We start from the raw sequence: 19,593 nt of genomic DNA on the forward strand, positions 1-19,593 counted from the left end.
TTTTGATTCTTACGTTCTTAGTTTCTCATCATTTCATTTTACTTAACCTCAACTATTAAATCTTTATTTATTTGTTATATTTTATAAGTTCTTTTCATTTTATGTGTCAGTTTTGTTATTTTATGGTCTTTTAAAAAATATATATTTTACATATATATATATTATTCATATATATAAAATTTGTATTTATTTTATTATTTTTTTACTATTTTATTCCTTATTATTTCTAATTTCTTACTAATTGTTTTCAACCCATTTGATGCTGTAAATGCTCTGCAACATTGTAAATGAGGGTCATCCTCAATGTTTTCCTGAGTAAAAAAAAAAAAAAAAGGTTGATTGATAAGAGCACCTAAATGCTTCTCAGAGTATTCTGGTTGGTTTAAGACTTAAAGAGTTAATTAACTACATGATTCCTTATATGCTCCTTCATAGTCCATGTGACTTCTAGTCTAGCATTTATTTATAGTGTAGGAAACAGACCATGGTCCTGTAAATACATTCATTATGCATTATAAGTACACCCTGTCTATACCCAGCACAGTGAGTAAGGGCAGTGTGAGCGTGCTTTACTGCTGCTGAACCTTCCATTCTTTTTTATGTAGTCCACATGTAGCAAGGCCTCCATCATTGATGAGGGGGGAAAATGCCCGTGCCGGCCTCTTAGAGGCTACAAATCCCTTAAGCACACTTGCTAAAGAAAGGATCATGTCCGAACGTTGACCCAATCGCTCCTCAAATATCACAGGACCCTTGCGCATGACATTTCACTTCTGCACAAGCATGCAGCATACTGAAACCTGGGAGTGCAGGAATAAAAGGGGCTGCTGCTTCTTCAGACGGTGGTGTGTAATGATGGATTGGCTGTGAGTCAGTGTTTGTATACTGCCTCTTTTTATCGTGTTGGAAAGCAGCCGCATCTTCAGATCACAGTAACTAACCTCCCCTCCTCATCCCACCTGTCTGAGGAAAGACGTGCCGCAGCTTCTTCCCAACTGCTTTAGCTGTGGGTTTGCAAATCTGACTCGTTTCTGTGCCTTTATCCACTTAATCTGTACATTAGGGGGTGGATCTGTGTCACAACACAGTATTTTACCAGATACTGAAAAAGGAAAAAGCTAAATTTGTAAATACAGGCATACAAATGCATTTCAGTGCTTTGAGTATGTGTTTGTGTAGTGAATTAAAGTGAATCAGTTTTGACCTCCAGTATAGCAACATGTTCCAACGTGTATATGTAACTAGCTGCAGCACAAGCCCAAAGCATGATTCATCCACCCTCATGCTTCACAGTTTGAGGTGTGTTCTTTCCATCAAATTCTGCACCCACTAATTAACTTGACTTTTTTTTTTTAATGAATCACACTTCAGGATGTTTCCTTTTGAATCAGTATTTTTGGGAAGGATACAGATCAGCCTTTTTGATCAGGACTTTTTCAAGAATTACATATTTGTGTGGTGTTGCTGCACAGTAGAACAGTGCACCAAGAGTCTTTTGCAGTTGATCTGGAGAATAATTTGCGGTTCTAACTTTTTTTTCTGTTTTTCCAGACCTAAACTTGACCTCAAATTTTACTGTAAGCTGCTATCTCTCTATAGTATGACAGACGAAGAAAGCGACTACCTAAACCTGCTTTAATTTGCCATCATATATATTATCCTGACTCTGAGACCTTAGAAAACATGTTCTGAAAGCTCAAACTTCAGGATTTTCCCGCACTGTGAACGGACTATGATTCAGTATCAGTATACACTGATTTTCACGTTTGCAATGCCAGAATTAGTGTTGAATGTTGTTAGAACCTTTTTTTTCCCTGACCAAACACATGCTCTAATTTAGCTTAATTATATTTAACCTGCTCTGTAAATTAAAACACTACTCACGAAAAGTTAAAACATTTAGCATTTATTTAGTTGTTTTTACTTGGAAGCTGAGCTGAGCATTGTAAAGACTTACATGTAGCAGCAATGGAGTCTCTCAAACAGAGGCAACTGTACCAATGAGCTCTTATATAGGGGAGTTTCCCGCCTTTGGAGTGGAACATACCACTCTTGAAGGTAGAGCAGGGGGAATTATAGTGGAGTCTTGTTTGTTTCTGCAATGATTTATGATTTTGTGAGGTAAATCTTTTGTTTATGCTTCAATATGTATATTGTGTGTCAGTGTTTCTATATTATATAATCTAGAGCCTACAAGTTGATTGAAAGTGAGAATTGAGTTAATTGGTTTGTTTACTTGGACTGACCTAGAGGAAGAGAGCTAATGCTTATTAAAGAGGAAGCTTCTAGAGCCGAGTTCAGTTTTTGTTTTTGCAATTTAGAGGTTGGTAAAAGCAGGAGGCGCTGATGTTGAGCTTGTTTCTCTAGCAGGTCTATAAAGGCATTGTTTTTTTTTTCTTTCTATATTTTGAAGTTTTGTTTATTTGTTGTTGTTTTTTTTCTTGTTTGCTTCTATTCACTGTAAATATTTGCATCTCTAATAAGAAAATAATATCTGTCACTGATTAGCATGCATTACATGAATAGGCAGATTAAGATTGTTTTCCCAGAAGCTTGTAAATAAAGACATTCATTGTGAAATAAGTTATCGACTGTTGCTCTGTGGCTTTTTTATTGTTCATACTGATTTCGTAAATTGAACTGTATCACCCAAAATTAGGAAACATATTGTTTTCTATTCACTTAACTTTTCTCACAGTTAGACATATTTTAAATGGAAGTGCTCAAACTCTTGCTTCCTTGCATTAAACAGTTTGTTTAAACATTTTTTATATAGTAGCTAAATCAAGTCATACATTCAAGTCATAAAATACATATTGTACATAATTATAGATTGTTTTTTTGTGTGATTTTGCATCAGAGAGAAAACAACATAACCGTTGTGTGGCACAGTGGATAACACCACTCCCTGCCAGTGAGCTACCACATCATGTGGGAGACTAGGGTTCAATTCCCAGTCTGGGTGACTACACTATATACACCAATAATATATATAAATGAAAGCCTTGCTTTATTATTATTTTCTGTCTGTTTCAGCTGGATGTACTGGACAGACTGGGAGGAGGATGAGGTGAACGACAGCATCGGCAGGATAGAGAAAGCCTGGATGGACGGATCCAACCGCAAGATATTTGTCACCTCTAACATGCTGTGGCCCAACGGACTGACTTTAGACCACGGGACCAGTACCATGTACTGGTGCGATGCTTACTACGACCACATCGAGAGAATCTACCTCAACGGCACCGGCAGGATGGTAAGCTTACTGAGGGACTGACAGCATTTATTAAATTCAGTCTCCTTCTCTTTTCTTCTTTAAAACTAATGAACTGACATCCACAGGGATTTGAAAAGCTGTATAGTGGTTCACATAGAGACCTTTGGAGGTTTGATTAGGGATGCACCGGAAATTTCCAACCAAAAATATCCAGGTGCAAATGGCATAAAAGTGGTTTCACTGTCTTTCCTAATATTTAATAAGACCAAATATTTGATACTGAACAAAGACCTGAAGCGGCAGTACTATATCAGAGTGCTATATATATACACATACATATGTATATATATATATGGTAGGATATAAACAATGTTAGCTAAGTGTTCAAAAATATTTTGAATTCTCATTTAGGAGATCGCTGGTTTGAATCCCGGTCATGCAGCTTACCATCAGCTGCAGGAGCCCTAAAAGAGAGAACATTTGGCCTTGCTCTCTCTTTGGGTGGGTAAATAGAGCTCATGACTCCAAAGGGTGATGTCTATCAGCACAAGGCTGCGTCTGTGAGCTGATGTATCAGAACCGAGTCACTGGGCTTTCCTCCGAGACAATTAGCCTAGCTAAATTGGGAATTGGTGAAACATTGACAATTAATGCGAAAAAACATGTTCGCTATCCAGCCTTCAGTATTTGGTAGAGTATTTCATTTTGTTCAGTTCGGTATAAATGCACTGTAGTAAACAGAATTACGCTCTCTGAGTAATAAGCTGTTGCCCTAAAAAAGCAAAAGAACGTGAAAAATTCTAAGAATGGAAAAAGCACCATGAAGCAAAACAAATCAGTATTTTTCTTCTTCTTCTTCTTGATCCACTCCCACAGCTGTGCCCACAGCTTCTGCTAACCTCTCTGCTGTTCTGTGTGACCCAGGTGGTGTACAATGGCAAGGAGCTGAATCACCCCTTCGGGATTTCACACTACCGAAATTCTATCTTCTGGACGGAGTACATGAACGCCTCCATCTTCCAGCTGGATCTGCTCTCGGGTGAGGTCACTCTGCTGAGGAGCGAGAGACCTCCTCTCTTCGGGCTTCGAGTGTTCGATGCACAGAGTCAACAAGGTAAGCGGCTTTTGGTAGAAGATTCAGTACAGTGTTCAATTGTTTGATTCTTTGTATCTTTGTATTTTTCTTCTCCAAGTTTTCTTCTTCTTCTGCATTGTTCACTAAAGACAGAAAGAGTGAAGATAATGATGATAAAGATGTTCCCATAAATTTACAAATTAACTCCTTGCTGTTTTGCTGGGGATGCCCGTCACTAAAAAGTACTATTCTGCACCACACAAGTCATTGACCTGTCTCGTTTTCAAAATGGACCATACTAGGATGTTAGATGTTTCTTTTGAATCAGCATTTTGGGTGTGAGGGTTACAGAAAAGCCTTTCTGATTAGGACTCTTTCAAATTTCTGTCAAATTTGTGCAGGTGTCACTGCACAGTAGAACAGTGCACCAAGAGTCTTTTGCAGTTAATCTGGGGGGTTGATTTGCGGTTCTAACAATCATTTAAGCAGTTTTTTCAGAACTTAACTTGACCTCCACTGTCCTCCACAGTTAGCTGCCCTCTTTCTATAGTATTATTCTGACCCTGAGGCCTTAGAAAACGTGTTCTGAAGGCTCAACTCTTAAGATCTGCCAATACTGTGAATGGACTATAATTTAATATCAGTGTATACTATAAAATGGGTGGCTAACGTGGGAGAAAAAAAACATGAAAAAATAGAAAACACACATTTACGATAGTGATTTTTTTTCAATAGTAAAACACTGACAATTAATGCAAACCTGTGGAAAAACAGGTTCAGTATTCAGCCTTCAGTCTTTGGTCAAGTATACAGGGGTTGGACAATATCACATCTGTGACCAAGACAGCAAGTCTTTTTGATGTATCAAGAGCCACGGTATCCAGGGTAATGTCAGCATACCACCAAGAAGAACCAACCACATCCAACAGGATTAACTGTGGACGCTGTAAGAGAAAGCTGTCTGAAAGGGATGTTCGGGTGCTAACCCGGATTGTATCCAAAAAACAAAACCACGGCTGATCTAATCACGACAGAATTTAATGTGCACCTCAACTCTCCTGTTTCCACCAGAACTGTCCGTCACCACAATAAATTATTGTGGTCTAAAACCAGGTTTTTAGTGTCATTGTCCAAACCCTGTATATTATTCAATTTTGTTCATGTGCATCCCTTGAGTTAAGTTGAGAGTTTTAGATTTTTAACACATTTCTTCTTCTGCATTGTTCATAAAAAAAAACATAGAGAGAGAGAGAGAGGAAAAGAGAGAGAGGGTGTTGATAAAGATGATAAAGATGTTACTATAAAAATGTACAAATTACTTCCCTTTTTGTAAGTAGGATTTTACTGATGTTCTGCCACTTCTGGGGATGCCTGTCACTAAACTGTGCCGCCGCAGCTGTGCCGTTGCCGTGGTGATTAACATAGCTGCAGGTAAAGGGCGGTAGGTGCGTGCACAGTGGGGTGGGTGGCAGCAGTCCTGGAAGGTGTGGTCTACAGCAGCTCTGTTTAGACTGTTCCACACCGCAAGCTGATTACTGTCATCTGCTCTCGTAAGCACCAGCCCCAGCACACAGAGGGAGGGACCGAGCTCGGCGGGGTGCTCGCGCTCCGGCACAGCGAGCTTCCGAGAGCGGCGCCATGTTTCGGCCTCCTCGACATTTCATCTCTCTACCTGCAGGAGACGTCTTTGAAGCGAGCGGGCGAGCCAGGCCTGTCACAAAGGCTCGCTTTCTCTTTGGAGAAAAGGCCCGCATTAGACGGCTCCTGCCATCTGGAGTGCAGGTTCTGTTCCCAGTGTGGTTCAGATGTGGTAATCCTAAGGCTGAACTAGTTCAGATGTGTACAGGGAAGGAGCCTTATGATGTACTTACCACCACATGGAGCGTTTGCCTCCAGGGGAGGACTCCAGTTATGTCACACTATTTCAGACACAGATCCTCCAAAATAAGCATTGCACGAAGAAGAAAACTGCGGAAGCTCCTCGTGCCAGTCTGCACTATCAGTGAGGGTGGGGATTTCAACTGTTCCCTCTCCCTCCAAAGCTCTTGTCACCGGAGAGATTAATTGTGTCTCTACGCTTCGGACCGGCGTGGATTGGCTCTTGCAGAAAAGAAAAATACAAAATAAATAAAGAAAGAAAGAAAGAAATGAAACATGCACTTTATCTCATTGGTCCAGGCTCTTCCTTTCTGCCTTTGAACTTCCCCCAAAAAAACTGAACCATACAATAGTCCTCATGCTTCAACTTAATAAGTGACAGTTTTTTATATATATATATATTTTTTTTTTTCTCAACAAAAAACAGAACTGCTTGGTTTCCTCCTCGCCGTTCTGACTGCGCGCCATTGTCCACAAGACAAATTATTCCTCTCCAAGCCATAGAAGTGTCAGATGGCTTTCTTCACTGATGTTCCTCATAATTCACTTGACGTGTGATTGTAAAGGATGTGACATGCATCTCCAGCATCCCTCGAGAGCAGGAAATTGTTGGTAGAGTTGTTGGTAGAGAGAGAAAAGAGAGAAAAGAGAGAGAGAGAGAGGGAAAGAGGAAGGGGAAAAAGAGAGAGAGGGAGAGAACTTTATGTTCTCTGCGCTCTGCAGGAACTCTGAAGCCTCAAGGAGAAACATCGCTAGGAGCCAAATAGCAATAAATACACAAACAAGCGCACGGATCACGGAAGAAGAAGAGATTTGTGGAGATCAGTTGTTTGGACCTATATTTGTTCTTTAGGTGACAACGCCTGCAGGGTGAATTATGGAGGCTGTGGTACTCTCTGCTTGGCCGTCCCAGGGGGCCGAGTGTGTGCTTGCGCTGACAACCAGCACCTGGACAGAAACAATGTCACCTGCTCAGGTAGGCCATTTACTTTACTCTTACTGAAAAAAAAAAATGTATTAGAATGGACTCATTCTTTGCGTTCTGTCTCTTTTTTTTATTATTTTTATTAGAGATCTCTTCAGTCAGGCGCCAACTTTTATTTATTTAATGCAATACGACTTGTCTGACGGAAGGTTGTGGACTGTTATGCTTTGCCACTGTAGATATTTATAGTACATTAAAATGAACAGGTCAGCACTACTGACCTCCAATCCTCTAATGCATGCCAGGGCTGTTTTTTCGCAATTCTGGAAATCACAATCTTTCACAATCAATCTGGAGCAGTACATTATATCGTCGCCGTCCAATAAAAAACACTTATCTTCAAAACAGCAACTTTACAGGAGAGAGAAAAAACCTTGTAAACTTTCAATAGAAGTCAATGTAAAAAGAGTTTATTTCAGGTCATTTTGAAGAGTTTCCATTGGTCCATTCATCAAGAAATCTTGGCACAGTGTAAGGGACAGTCTGTCTGTTCAAATTTTGTAGTAAACTAAAAAAAAACCCCATCAACATTCTTTTTGCACACCTTGCACCTGCATCTTTCAAATGACAAATATGCTTGTGAACATACATATCTACACAATGGGAGTGGTGATCTGGAAGTGAGGTGTGTTCAGTCACATTTCTCGCATATTATTGTCTTGGCAAGGAAAAATACAGGTGCTCCAGTCAACAGTCAGATGTTCATTGCTATCTTGAAAACCCTTGCAACCTTTTGTAATAAAAAAAAATCAACAATAAACAGAAAACAAAATAAAATAACAACATTGCTGTTACCGTAAATAAGCTGCATGCACATCTTTAGGTTTGTATCCTCTACTAAGAAGTGCTGAGAAGCACTGCGTTGTTAAAATAGCAATCTGCCAAAATCAGAGCATATCTGGCATACTCTTAAAGGTAATGGCATTTGAAACACTGATTGATTTATTTTACGTTACACCCAAAATTAGCAATACCCAGTATTATTAACTAAGAAAATAAGTGCATGCCTTTTTGCACGTTTTAAGCCACACAAGGTGTACTTTCCCTGTCGTTACGATAGCAAAGACACACTGACACACTGTTCTAAATCGAGTTGCACGGTGCACAGTTGATGGATCGCCTACAGATTGCTAGTCCTCAAATCAGTGAAGTGTTCTTAAGCTTATCTTTAGTTATACATTTAATAATAAATGGTTGGAAATTGTTAATCAAACTGTCTTATATGATTAAATAGTAAGTAGTGCTTATTAACTATGTTACCGCTTCTATTTTTTCAATTTCTGCATAGTTCTGTACAAAATTCTTAGAGCATTTAGTCAATAATAATGTCTGTTCGGAGAAGACCGTCAATAGGTAGGGAACCTGAGGAATAAGTCAAAAAAGCACAATACAGATTGAGACCAGCACAGATCTCTTTGTGTGAGGAAATGACAAGCTGCCGCTCTTCCTTCAGAGATAATACCGGAGTATTTGTTCCTCCTCAATAACATGCTTTTGTTCTGTGCCTTTTGTTTTGGTGTGTAGGCTCGGCAGGTGAGGAGGAGCCGCAGCTCTGCGGGAGCGAGGAGTTTCAGTGCAAGAACCAGAGGTGCGTGAGAGCAGCCTGGATCTGCGACGGAGACGACGACTGCCTAGACGGCAGCGATGAGGAGCACCTCGTCTGCGGTGTGTGTCTGCTGCAGCGTCTGATCGCCCGCTGAGCATGTTCCACTGAGCCAGTCAGACTCCCAGCACATCTGACATTTATCCACTGCTCTTGGCATCAGCTCGATTTAATGAATATGCTGAAGCTGAACATGTTACAAGTTCAAAAAAAAAGAAAAAAAAAGCTGCTAAACTTTTCCTGCACATTAGGGAAAAGTAGGTGTTTTAGTCACAGCGTTTAATTAGTAACTGAAAAAGGAAAACAAGCTGAAAAACAGATGCAGTCAGACAGAAAATCAAAGGTCGAAAGTTCAGAAACATCCTGCCTTATTTTAATACTTACATTTTTGCATCTTTTTTACTGTTACTTTATTTTTTTTTTTAGAAACATCAACAAGCACACGTTATTGAGATAGATTATGCAACCTTTTTTAAATTATAACTAATAATATTATATTTTATAGCCGCCATCTTTGTGTTGGAAGCCAAACAATGGTGGTTTAAAACATGAACACTTTAGAAGATGATGTTCTCATGTTATATACATTGCTCACATAGAAGAGTAAAGGTCCTAAACTGCAGTTACCCAGAAAGAGATTAAGCCTCGTCCTGGACTACAGAGCATTTTAAGACAAGTAAAAAAAAAAAAATCTGCTAAACTTTTCCTGCACGTTAGGGAAAAGTAGGTGTTTTAGTCACATAATTTAATTATTAAGTGAAAAAGGAAAACAAGCTGAAAAAAAGATGCACTCAGACAGAAAACCAAAGGTCAAAAGTTCAGAAACATCTTGCCTTCTTTTAATATTTACATTTTTTCACTGTTATTTTAATTAGTTTTTTTTATAAACATCAACATGTACACGTTTTTGAGATAGAATGAGAACCCTTTTTTATATTATAACTACCGTATTTTTCGGGCTATAAGGCGCACTTAAAATACTTATTTTTTCCCAAAAATCGTCATTGCGCCTTATAATGCAGTGCGCCTTGTGTATGGATTTTGCTTGTGTTTACTGACCTCGATTTTTATGTGGTACACAGCGCTCTGTTGTGCAGAATTCCTCACCCACGCCAGAAAAAGATCCCCCTCTTGGGCTAGCGCGCGGTTACCTTTGACTGCCGTACTGCCTCTCGGCTGTGGCTCAAGGTAGCTAGTTTCCACTGTAGCTCCGTGGCCAGAACAAGGTGCCGGTAAACTTTCCTTTCCACCCGTTCTGGGGTAATAGCACAAACCGTTTCTTTTTAGCGCCCACTTCTAAGTAAAGTTAACCTCTTAACACGCGCTGGCCCACCGGCGGGCCAGAAATATTTAATATTTCATAACTGGCTGTGTTTCTGAATAGTTATGAACAGTTACAGGTTCAATATAGACATCCAATATACCATTTTAAAGCTTAGAATCTCTGCTTTTGAGCTATTTAGCCTATTTAGCGGAATATCCTTTCAGAAAATAAACATTTAGGGCGAAATATGCCTTGGTTATGATTTTAATAATTCATAACTCTCATATTTGCGTTTATCGTTCGTCCATATTTCATCGAATGCGGTCATGTCATACACCATTCGAACCGTCTGGCTCTCCGGATTCCAGAACTGTGCTTTTACTGTAGGATGTATGTTTCATGAATTAGAGCTGCGTCAGAGCGCATGTTTCCAGTAATAAAGGCTCTCCTTTTGTCCGGGGTTAACCTCCGGTCACTGCCGCCACCCCCGAACACACACCCGCGCTCAGCCACAGGTCCTACCTTCAAAACGCGTCCAGACTAAAGAGAATCCATCAATCCAGTCTCCTGTAATCCACAGTTATATCCAAACAGCGCTGGAAATCACTTCATCCAGAAATGAAACTTATCCAATCTTTATCTCTGTTTTAAAACCGTTTTATTCACCGAATTCGGCACAACACGCTATTATAGTCAGAAGCCTCGCGGAGTAATGCGGTACTTGCTGTGCTTCAAGTAGTATTATGGTCTGTCGGAGCGTTGCGGCTACCGTTGTCAGGAGCCTCGCGGAGTAATACGTACTTGCTGTGCTTCAACATAATATTATGGTCTGTCGGAGCGTTGCGGCTACCGTTGTCAGGAGCCTCGCGGAGTAATACGTACTTGCTGTGCTTCAACATAATATTATGGTCTGTCGGAGCGTTGCGGCTACCGTTGTCAGGAGCGTCGCGGAGTAATACGTACTTGCTGTGCTTCAACATAATATTATGGTCTGTCGGAGCGTTGCGGCTACCGTTGTCAGGAGCGTCGCGGAGTAATACGTACTTGCTGTGCTTCAACATAATATTATGGTCTGTCGGAGCGTTGCGGCTACCGTTGTCAGGAGCCTCGCGGAGTAATACGTACTTGCTGTGCTTCAACATAATATTATGGTCTGTCGGAGCGTTGCGGCTACCGTTGTCAGGAGCGTCGCGGAGTAATACGTACTTGCTGTGCTTCAACATAATATTATGGTCTGTCGGAGCGTTGCGGCTACCGTTGTCAGGAGCGTCGCGGAGTAATACGTAAGTTACTTGCTGTGCTTGTTGATTTATTGCTCAGAGATGTTGTTATTTTTTACAGATATTGTGAAGGATTTATTGCTCAGAGTTATTGTTACTGATATAAATAAAGTTTCATTTAGTGCGCCTTATAATCCAGTGCGCCTTGTGTATGGACTAACACTAAAAATAGACCGTTCACTCATCGTGCGCCTTATAATACGGTGCGCCTTATAGTCCGAAAAATACGGTAATAATATTATATTTTGGAATCTTCATTTTTGTTTTGAAAGTCAAACAATGGTCGTTTTAAACGACAATTTAAGAACCACTTCTTGAGTAATACTCACCTAAGAATGCTGTTGGTGGACTATTCTCAGTCCAACAGTGATGGTGAGATGTTTAAGAACTCCAGCAGCACTGCTGCACTGTCTGAAACACCACCACCACCACCGTGCTAATCAGTGCTAATCACTGCAAGGAGGTGGTCATTATATTCTGCTTGATTGGTCAATATAGTGGGGCTGCAACGATTATTCAATATAAGCAACAATGTTGATTATTTAAAACTACTGCAATTGTTTTTTTTTTTTTGTTTTTTTTTTTATAACAGTAGCGCATTACACAAAGTGCTGAGGACAGAAACACAATGGGAGATGGGTAATGGGCTCACTCACAGTTTACCCTCAACTTGTCTCCAAAAGTGCTTAAATACAACAGATTACATACAGTATTTACTCACTAAATATCAGTACTTTCCATGTTTAAACAACATCTAGACATTTAATTGGCTTTTAAGTCGTATATAATCATATTAGTCGACTACCAAAATAATCATTAGTTTTAGCTCTAAAAAATATTTGGCATTTACTATACAATTGATGGATGGAATAATAAAATATTTTCAGACAAGAACACCACAAATATACCAATAGGATTACCTGCTAATGCTACATGCTAATGCTGCACTCATTCAGTTCTGTACTTCTGATACCTCTGATTAATTTATCAAAAACTCCTTATATAGTTTTTAAATTTCCTCCAGACCTTTGAACATTAAATACCTAAATATCAGTACTTTCCATGTTTAAACAACATCTAGGCATTTAATTGGCTTTTAAGTCTTATATTCTGCGGTTTCTTTCGTTTTTACAGATGTAGAACATGGCAGAAATAATCGCTGATGCTACCTGCTAATGCTAAACTCATTCTTCTGTACTTCTGATACCTCTGATTAATTTATCAAAAACCCATTTAATAGTTATTCAATTGTTTAATGTTCCAATCATTTGAAGATTAAATAAAATGTTGGCACATTTAAGAGCAGACAGACACACAGACGCAAACAGACACACAGACAAAGGCTCAGTGGAGCCGATAGAAAAATGTTCCTTCTCCTTCTCTCAGCAAGCCCTGCGCACAATCAGCTCACGAGTTAATCGATAAGACGAGCGCCGCGTTAAACTGCTGGGGGTTGACTCGTTTTTTCATCATGAGAAATGCTATAATGTGATCTTCTGTCAGAATTATTAGAATTGCAAAATCAATTTTCTGCTCTGCTGGGATGTCCCATAATCTGCCTGAAACTTTGCTGTTTGATCCAGCTTCCAGTCTTCCATTTCATGTATTATTACTCGCCGTCTACTGGGGATGTGTTCAGCATCCTGAGGTGGCGGGAAAAGAGCGATTTTGCTATTAGAGCAGAGAAAGCGCTTGTGTGGGGTAGAGCGGGCCACCTCCAGAAAACTTTTCAAATCTCAGCTCAGCGTGAACAGCAAGCCTGATTGAATATTTGCTTTGTGTTATTATCTGCAGCTAACCACAGCTGCCCCACCGACCAGTTTAAGTGCCTGAATAATCGCTGCATTCCCAAGCGCTGGCTTTGTGATGGGACCAACGACTGTGGAGACAATGAGGATGAGTCCAACAAAACCTGCTCAGGTAGGACGCCAGTCATTTAAAAAAAAAAAAAAAAAAGAAGCCTGCCTGATCAGAATGTGAAACAAACCTTGACTTTAACCTTGAAAAGCAACATCCTGAATAACATTTATTGTGTAAAGATTATTCTCAGCCTGCAGTGCTATATATTTTTACCTTAAAAAAAAAAAATCAAAATCATTTATATAAAATAATATTTTTTTTAATTATAAGTCACTTCAGTCCAAACAGTTTACTAATGTAAATGTTAATTGCGAGTGGGTGGATTGGCATTTTTTAAGATGTGAACTTGTTTTAGACATTATGACAGCATGTAAACTATTGCATTACTGGGTCTGTCAGTTTATTTATAATGTATGTATAAGTTGATATGCACATACATTTTCACATTTTCAGAATGAACAGTTCATAAACAACTAAATAAATACAAATATTTCAGACTGTTGAAAACATGTCCAAAATATGATCACATGTTTTGCTTTTAAATGCATGTAGAGCAGCGCTTTCAGCCTTTCCTCCAGATTTCTTTTTAAGATTTAGTATATATATATATATATATATTATTGTTAAGTTATTTACAGTCACTACACTCTAAACATTCTTATCTAAAGTAAATGTTAATTGCGAGTGGGTGGATTGGCATATTTTGAAATGTAAACTTGTTTTAGACATTATGACATCATTTACTGTTACATCACAGGGTCTGTTTGTTTATTTATTTCTATATTTATTTATTTATAAGTTGATATACACATACATTCTCAGAATTAACAATTCATAAGACTGTCGATATATTAAAACTTGCTTTTAAATGCACGTAGACCAGTGCTTTCAGCCTTTCCTCCAGATTTTTTTTAAATATATGTGATATATATTTTTAAGATTTAGGGTTTTAGTGTTATATATTATTAAATTACTAACAGTCTTTTCAAGCCAAACACTTTTCTAATGTAAATGTTAATTGCGAGTGGGTGGATTGGCATGTTTTGAGATGTGAACTTGTTTTAGACATTATGACAGCATGTAAACTATTGCATTGCAGGGTCTGTCGGTCTATCTATCTATCTATCTATCTATCTATCTATCTATAATGTATGTATAAGTTGATATACAGATACATTCTCAGAATTAACAATTTATGAATGATCAATAGATCAAAACATGGCTACCTGTTGTGTCTATAAGTGCTTTCAGCCTTTCCTCCAGTTATATATATATATATATATATATATATATATATATATATATACATTTTAATTATACATTTATTAACATTTATTTACATTTACAATTTACGTCTTAGTTCATAAATTATAAATCATATAAATAAATCATAAATCATTCATAAATTACTATAAATGACTGTCGATATATTAAAAGACGGTTACCTGTTGTGCTTTTAAATGAACGTAGAGCAGTGCTTTCAGCCTTCAGATCCTTCAGTTTTTTTAACCACCCTGAGGCTGTCAGGACGGCTTACTGCTGACCTCCTTTTTACATACTTGAGTAACACCTGGCCTGTTGCCAGCTGTAACACTCTGGAGCAATGTAAGTGCTGTAAGATCAATGGAAGGCAGGGACAGATGTGATAAATGCTCTCTTGTCAACACTCTGACATGCCTCCAGTGGAGCCTGGGTTCTTAGTGTCAAAACAGCAGGCCGGCCCGCGGAGGCCGTTCCTGTCAGCCCATCACTTCACAAATGCTTCTGCTAATTGACTGCTAATGGAAATGTGATCCATTCCATGACTACTGCTCCTCACAGAGAGGTGTGAAAATGCTCACGTCTAGCGTTCTGGCAGACGTGAACTCTCCAGAGTTAAAGTTAACCCTTTAAATATGGTAAATGCCCGATTTTCACGATTCGCAGCGTCATAAATCGCTGCGACTTCCGGAGCAAACCAATGCTGCATGTGAAGCCTTGCATCTCGCAGACTGCTTTATATGCTCTGACTTCTGAAGAGGAGGGACTCTTTGTGCAGCTCCTCTGAAGATCATAAATGGAAGAAGTGCTAATTTTAGATCTTCTTCACTCTAAGAATGAACCATAACCAATTAACTTTAAACTGCACAGCAACCAGACACTCTAATGTCTTTATAGATACTGAAGCAAAGAGACGTGACTTTTAGAAAGATCTAGGCTCTTAACAGCATACCTCTCCAGATACAATACAGGCCAAAAGTTTGGACACACCTTCTTCTCTTTTTCAATGGTTTTCTTTATTTCCATGACTATTTACATTGTAGATTCTCACTGAAGGCATCAAAACTATGAATGAACACATGGAGTTTTATACTTAACAAAAAAAGGTAAAATAACTCAAATAAAACATGTTTTATATTCTACTTTCTTCAAAATAGCCACCCTTTGCTCTGATTACTGCTTTGCACACTCTTGGCATCATTCTCTCAATGAGCTTCAATCAAGAGGTGGTCACCTGAAATGGTTTTCCAACAGTCTTGAAGGAAGGAGTTCCCAGAGGTGTTTATTAGCACTTGTTGCCAGTTTGCCTTCTTCACTCTGTGCTCCAGCTCACCCCAAACCTCAAATCTGGATTGGGTTCAGGTCCGGTGACTGTGGAGGACAGCTCATTTTTTGTTAAGTACATAAAACTCCACATGTGTTCATTCATAGTTTGTAGCTTCAGTGAGAATCTACAATATAAATAGTCATTAAAAAAAAAATAAAAAACGCATTGAATGAAAGAGTGTGTCCAAACTTTTGGCCTGTACTGTACCTTTTTCACCTTTGATACACACAAAGATTTAGTTTATGCATACAGTGCATAAATGATAACTATACAGAGCATTCTCAGGTTTGCAGTGATATCTATTATTTAATGCTCTAAAATCTTAAAAAAAAATAATAATAATAATAATAATAATTAAAATAATTTTCCATACAAAAATTGGATGTCAGAATATATATATATATATATATATATATATATATATATATATATATATTTTTTTTTTATTATTTATTTATTATTAAATTAATGTTACACAGTGAGGATGCTCAAGATTATGTGTTATATGTATTTTTTTTTTAATAATTAATTTACTTACAGTCTCTTTAGTCCATACAGTTTTCTAATGTAAATGTTAATTGCGAGTGGGTGGACTGGCATGCGCTGAGACGTGATCCTGTTATAGATATTATTATGTTTATGAATAATTCATATATAATTCATTAATAGTACTGTTTCACATTTCATTTCATTTCACATTGGCTCATTTATTTTATTTTATTTTATGTTGTTTATTTTATTTATTTTAATTGTATGTTATTTAGCACTGGTTTCCATTAGAGCATATCTGTAGGACTACTTATTATTATGTTTTAGATTATTGAGGAATATATTTTATCATTTCAGAGCATTAACTTATTTGAGGCGTGATGCCATCACATAAACAATGCAATTACATATGATAAATTACAAATAAGCATATAGGTGTCTTTATTCTCTAAATGCCATTCTGTGTGTCTTTTTCTTGTAATATCATATCAATATATTCTTATAATACAGAAAAATATATATTCTTGTAAATTTTTCAGACTCTATTCTTATAATATTCAGACTTTATTCTCACCATATTAAGGGTTTATTGCCATAATATGACAACTTTATTCTCTCATTATTATGATTTTATTATCATATTACGACTTTACTCTAATAATATCATGACGTTATTCTCATAATATTATGACTTTATTCTTGCAAATTTTGACTTTATTCTCATATTGGTAACACTTTACTTGGATGGTCCACTTGATGGCCTTGTTGACACTCAACTGACATTCAACTAACATTCAACTACATGTATATTAAATGCAACTGAACTGAAAGGTGAAAGTAATTGATTCTCTATTGAATATAACCCTACATTCAACTCTAATCCAAACGCTTATCTTAATATTTTAGGATTGAGTTTAGGGTTAGATTTTAAGCTTAGGTTAAGGTTAGTTTTAGGGTTAGGTGTAGGGTTAGATTTTAAGATTAGGTTAAGGTTAGGGTTAGGTGTAGATTTAGATTTTAAGCTTAGGTTAAGGTTAGGGTTAGGGTTAGGTGTAGGGTTAGATTTTAGGGTTGATTAAGGGTTAAGGTTAGGGTTAGGTGTAGGGTTAGGTTCTTATTTTGAATAATTTACATTCAACATAGGGTTAAGTTACATTTAATCGACATTCAATTCAGTGTTAGTTGAATGTCAGTTGAGCATCAACAAGGCCATAAAGTGGACCATCCAAGTAAAGTGTTACCCTCATATTACATATTTGTCTCATTATTATGACTATTATGATTATTATTCTAATATCATGAATTCTTCCATCATAATATTACGACTTTATTCTTGTAATATTACTTTATTGTCGCATTATTACGACTTTATTCTTATATCACAACTTTATTCTAGTAATATCATGATATTAAAATTTTATTCGCATTAAGTATGACTTTATTCTCATAAATTATGAATATATTCTCATATTATGACTTTATTCTTCTAATATTATAATTTTATCATATCACGACTTTATTCTCGTTATTCATTACTTTATTTTTATATCTTGACTTGTAATATTGTAATATCTTGTAATATTCTCATATTACATATTTGTCTCATTATTATGACTATTATGATTATTATTCTAATATCATGGATTTATCCTCATAATATTATGACTTTATTCTGTAAATTATGACTTTATTCTTATAATATTATGACTTCGTCTCATTATAACGACTTTATTGTCTCATTATTACGACTTTATTCTTATATCACGACTTTATTCTAGTAATATCATGATATTAAAATGTTATTCTCATTAATTATGACTTTATTCTCATAATATTACAACTTTTGCCGTCTAGAGCATCCTGTGCATTAATCCACCCCTGTTTAAGAGTCAATGAAATCAGTAAGAACTGTCAGTTAACTTCTGCAAGCGATGCCAGATTGAAGCTCATGTGTTTTTTCTTTTTTTCTTTCTTTCTTTTTCTCAGCTCAACAGTGTCAGCCTGGGCAGTTCTCCTGCGGAAACGGCCGCTGTATACCTAAAGCCTGGCGCTGTGACCGAGACAACGACTGTGGAGACATGTCGGACGAGTCTACATCCTGTGGTAGGTCCCTGTTTCCTGTTTAGCTGCAGAGAAAGGTGATTGTTGCAGGATCACGCCTCACTGCTGCACTGTTACTATTACATCACACCCGTTCTATCAGACCTGGCTGATTTTAGCCTCGGGGGTTCGCTCAGACTCCATAGCTGCAGCCGTCTCCTGGATTATCCTCCCAGCTAAGAGCCTCGTATCAGTATTCAGAACATGCTAACCAAGCACATTCCCCCAGCCCCTGAGTCTGTGCCTGTAGAAGCAGAAAGGAAATGGGGAGTAAATTCAGATGCAGGGGCTTTTAAGAGTGTGCTGGTAATACAATTCCGCTGCTGATTCTGTGATGCGGAGCTGCCACAACCACATCCCTGACCTCATGAGCGGACAGCAGGAAATAGCATCGGGAGGTCCAGAAGACACAGTGTAGCTGTTGAGTTCTACATCTCTCAAAATGAGCTTCCTGTTTAAAACAGACAGTTTTAAAGAGTTACATTGTGAATTACTGTAATAATGTTGAAGTGTTTTCTCGATTGGGTCCTCTTTAAAACATTAGAGCTGCAACAAATTATTATTTTGGTAGTCGACTAATCTGATAATTATTTTTTTCTTTTAATCGATTAGTCTTCAATTATTTCTGCCATGTCCATCTCTAAAAACAACAGAAAAACAGCTAAACATGAGACTTAAACGGTATTTAATTGTCTAGATGTTTAAACGTGGACATCTTGGCATGTTCTCCTCCACCAGTCTTACACACTGCTTTTGGATAACTTTATGCTGCTTTACTCCTGGTGCAAAAATTCAAGCAGTTCAGTTTGGTTTGATGGCTTGTGATCATCCATCTTCCTCTTGATTATATTCCAGAGGTTTTCAATTTGGTAAAATCAAAGAAACTCATCATTTTTAAGTATGATGGTGGAAAGATAGTGGAATCAAACTAAATTCAAGCTAAATTCAACTAAATTAAAAAAGATTCTACTATTATAAGTCAACTCATTTAATTGCACAAATTGGATTCCAAGCACAAGGTCAAGCATCGGCTAGCCACGAATAAAGGAAAACAACTCATTTACACTTTAATTAAGTATTTAAAGCTCCACTAGGTAGGATTGAGATTTTGTGCTCGCGGGCTCCCCCTACAGTTGTAGAGTGTAATAAATGTTTCAGGCGGATTAGTTTCTCTTTCTGGCTTTCACAGACATATTCGGTCTCTTTCTAGCTCCTGCCTGAGTGTCTGTATGTTAGTTTGTAAAGAATGAACCAG

General features: G+C 37.6%; 1 protein-coding gene across 5 annotated transcripts in view; it reads left to right on the forward strand.

Annotated features, from left to right (window-relative positions):
- Window positions 1-19,593, forward strand: part of lrp1bb (low density lipoprotein receptor-related protein 1Bb) — a 503,881-nt gene that overhangs the window by 242,520 nt on the left and 241,768 nt on the right. For all 5 annotated transcript variants that reach the window (XR_007441266.1, XM_049485229.1, XM_049485230.1 and 2 more), the window contains 6 exons: window positions 3,037-3,256; window positions 4,142-4,331; window positions 7,024-7,146; window positions 8,680-8,820; window positions 13,097-13,222; window positions 18,225-18,341. Coding sequence is in view for 4 of the 5 variants with exons in the window: in XM_049485229.1 (XP_049341186.1) it covers window positions 3,037-3,256; window positions 4,142-4,331; window positions 7,024-7,146; window positions 8,680-8,820; window positions 13,097-13,222; window positions 18,225-18,341 (917 nt within the window). In the remaining variant the exon portion in view is untranslated. The remainder of the gene's footprint in view (window positions 1-3,036; window positions 3,257-4,141; window positions 4,332-7,023; window positions 7,147-8,679; window positions 8,821-13,096; window positions 13,223-18,224; window positions 18,342-19,593) is intronic.

This window comes from Astyanax mexicanus, chromosome 11 (genome assembly GCF_023375975.1).
Source record: "Astyanax mexicanus isolate ESR-SI-001 chromosome 11, AstMex3_surface, whole genome shotgun sequence".
In the NCBI taxonomy this organism is placed as follows: domain Eukaryota; kingdom Metazoa; phylum Chordata; class Actinopteri; order Characiformes; family Acestrorhamphidae; genus Astyanax; species Astyanax mexicanus.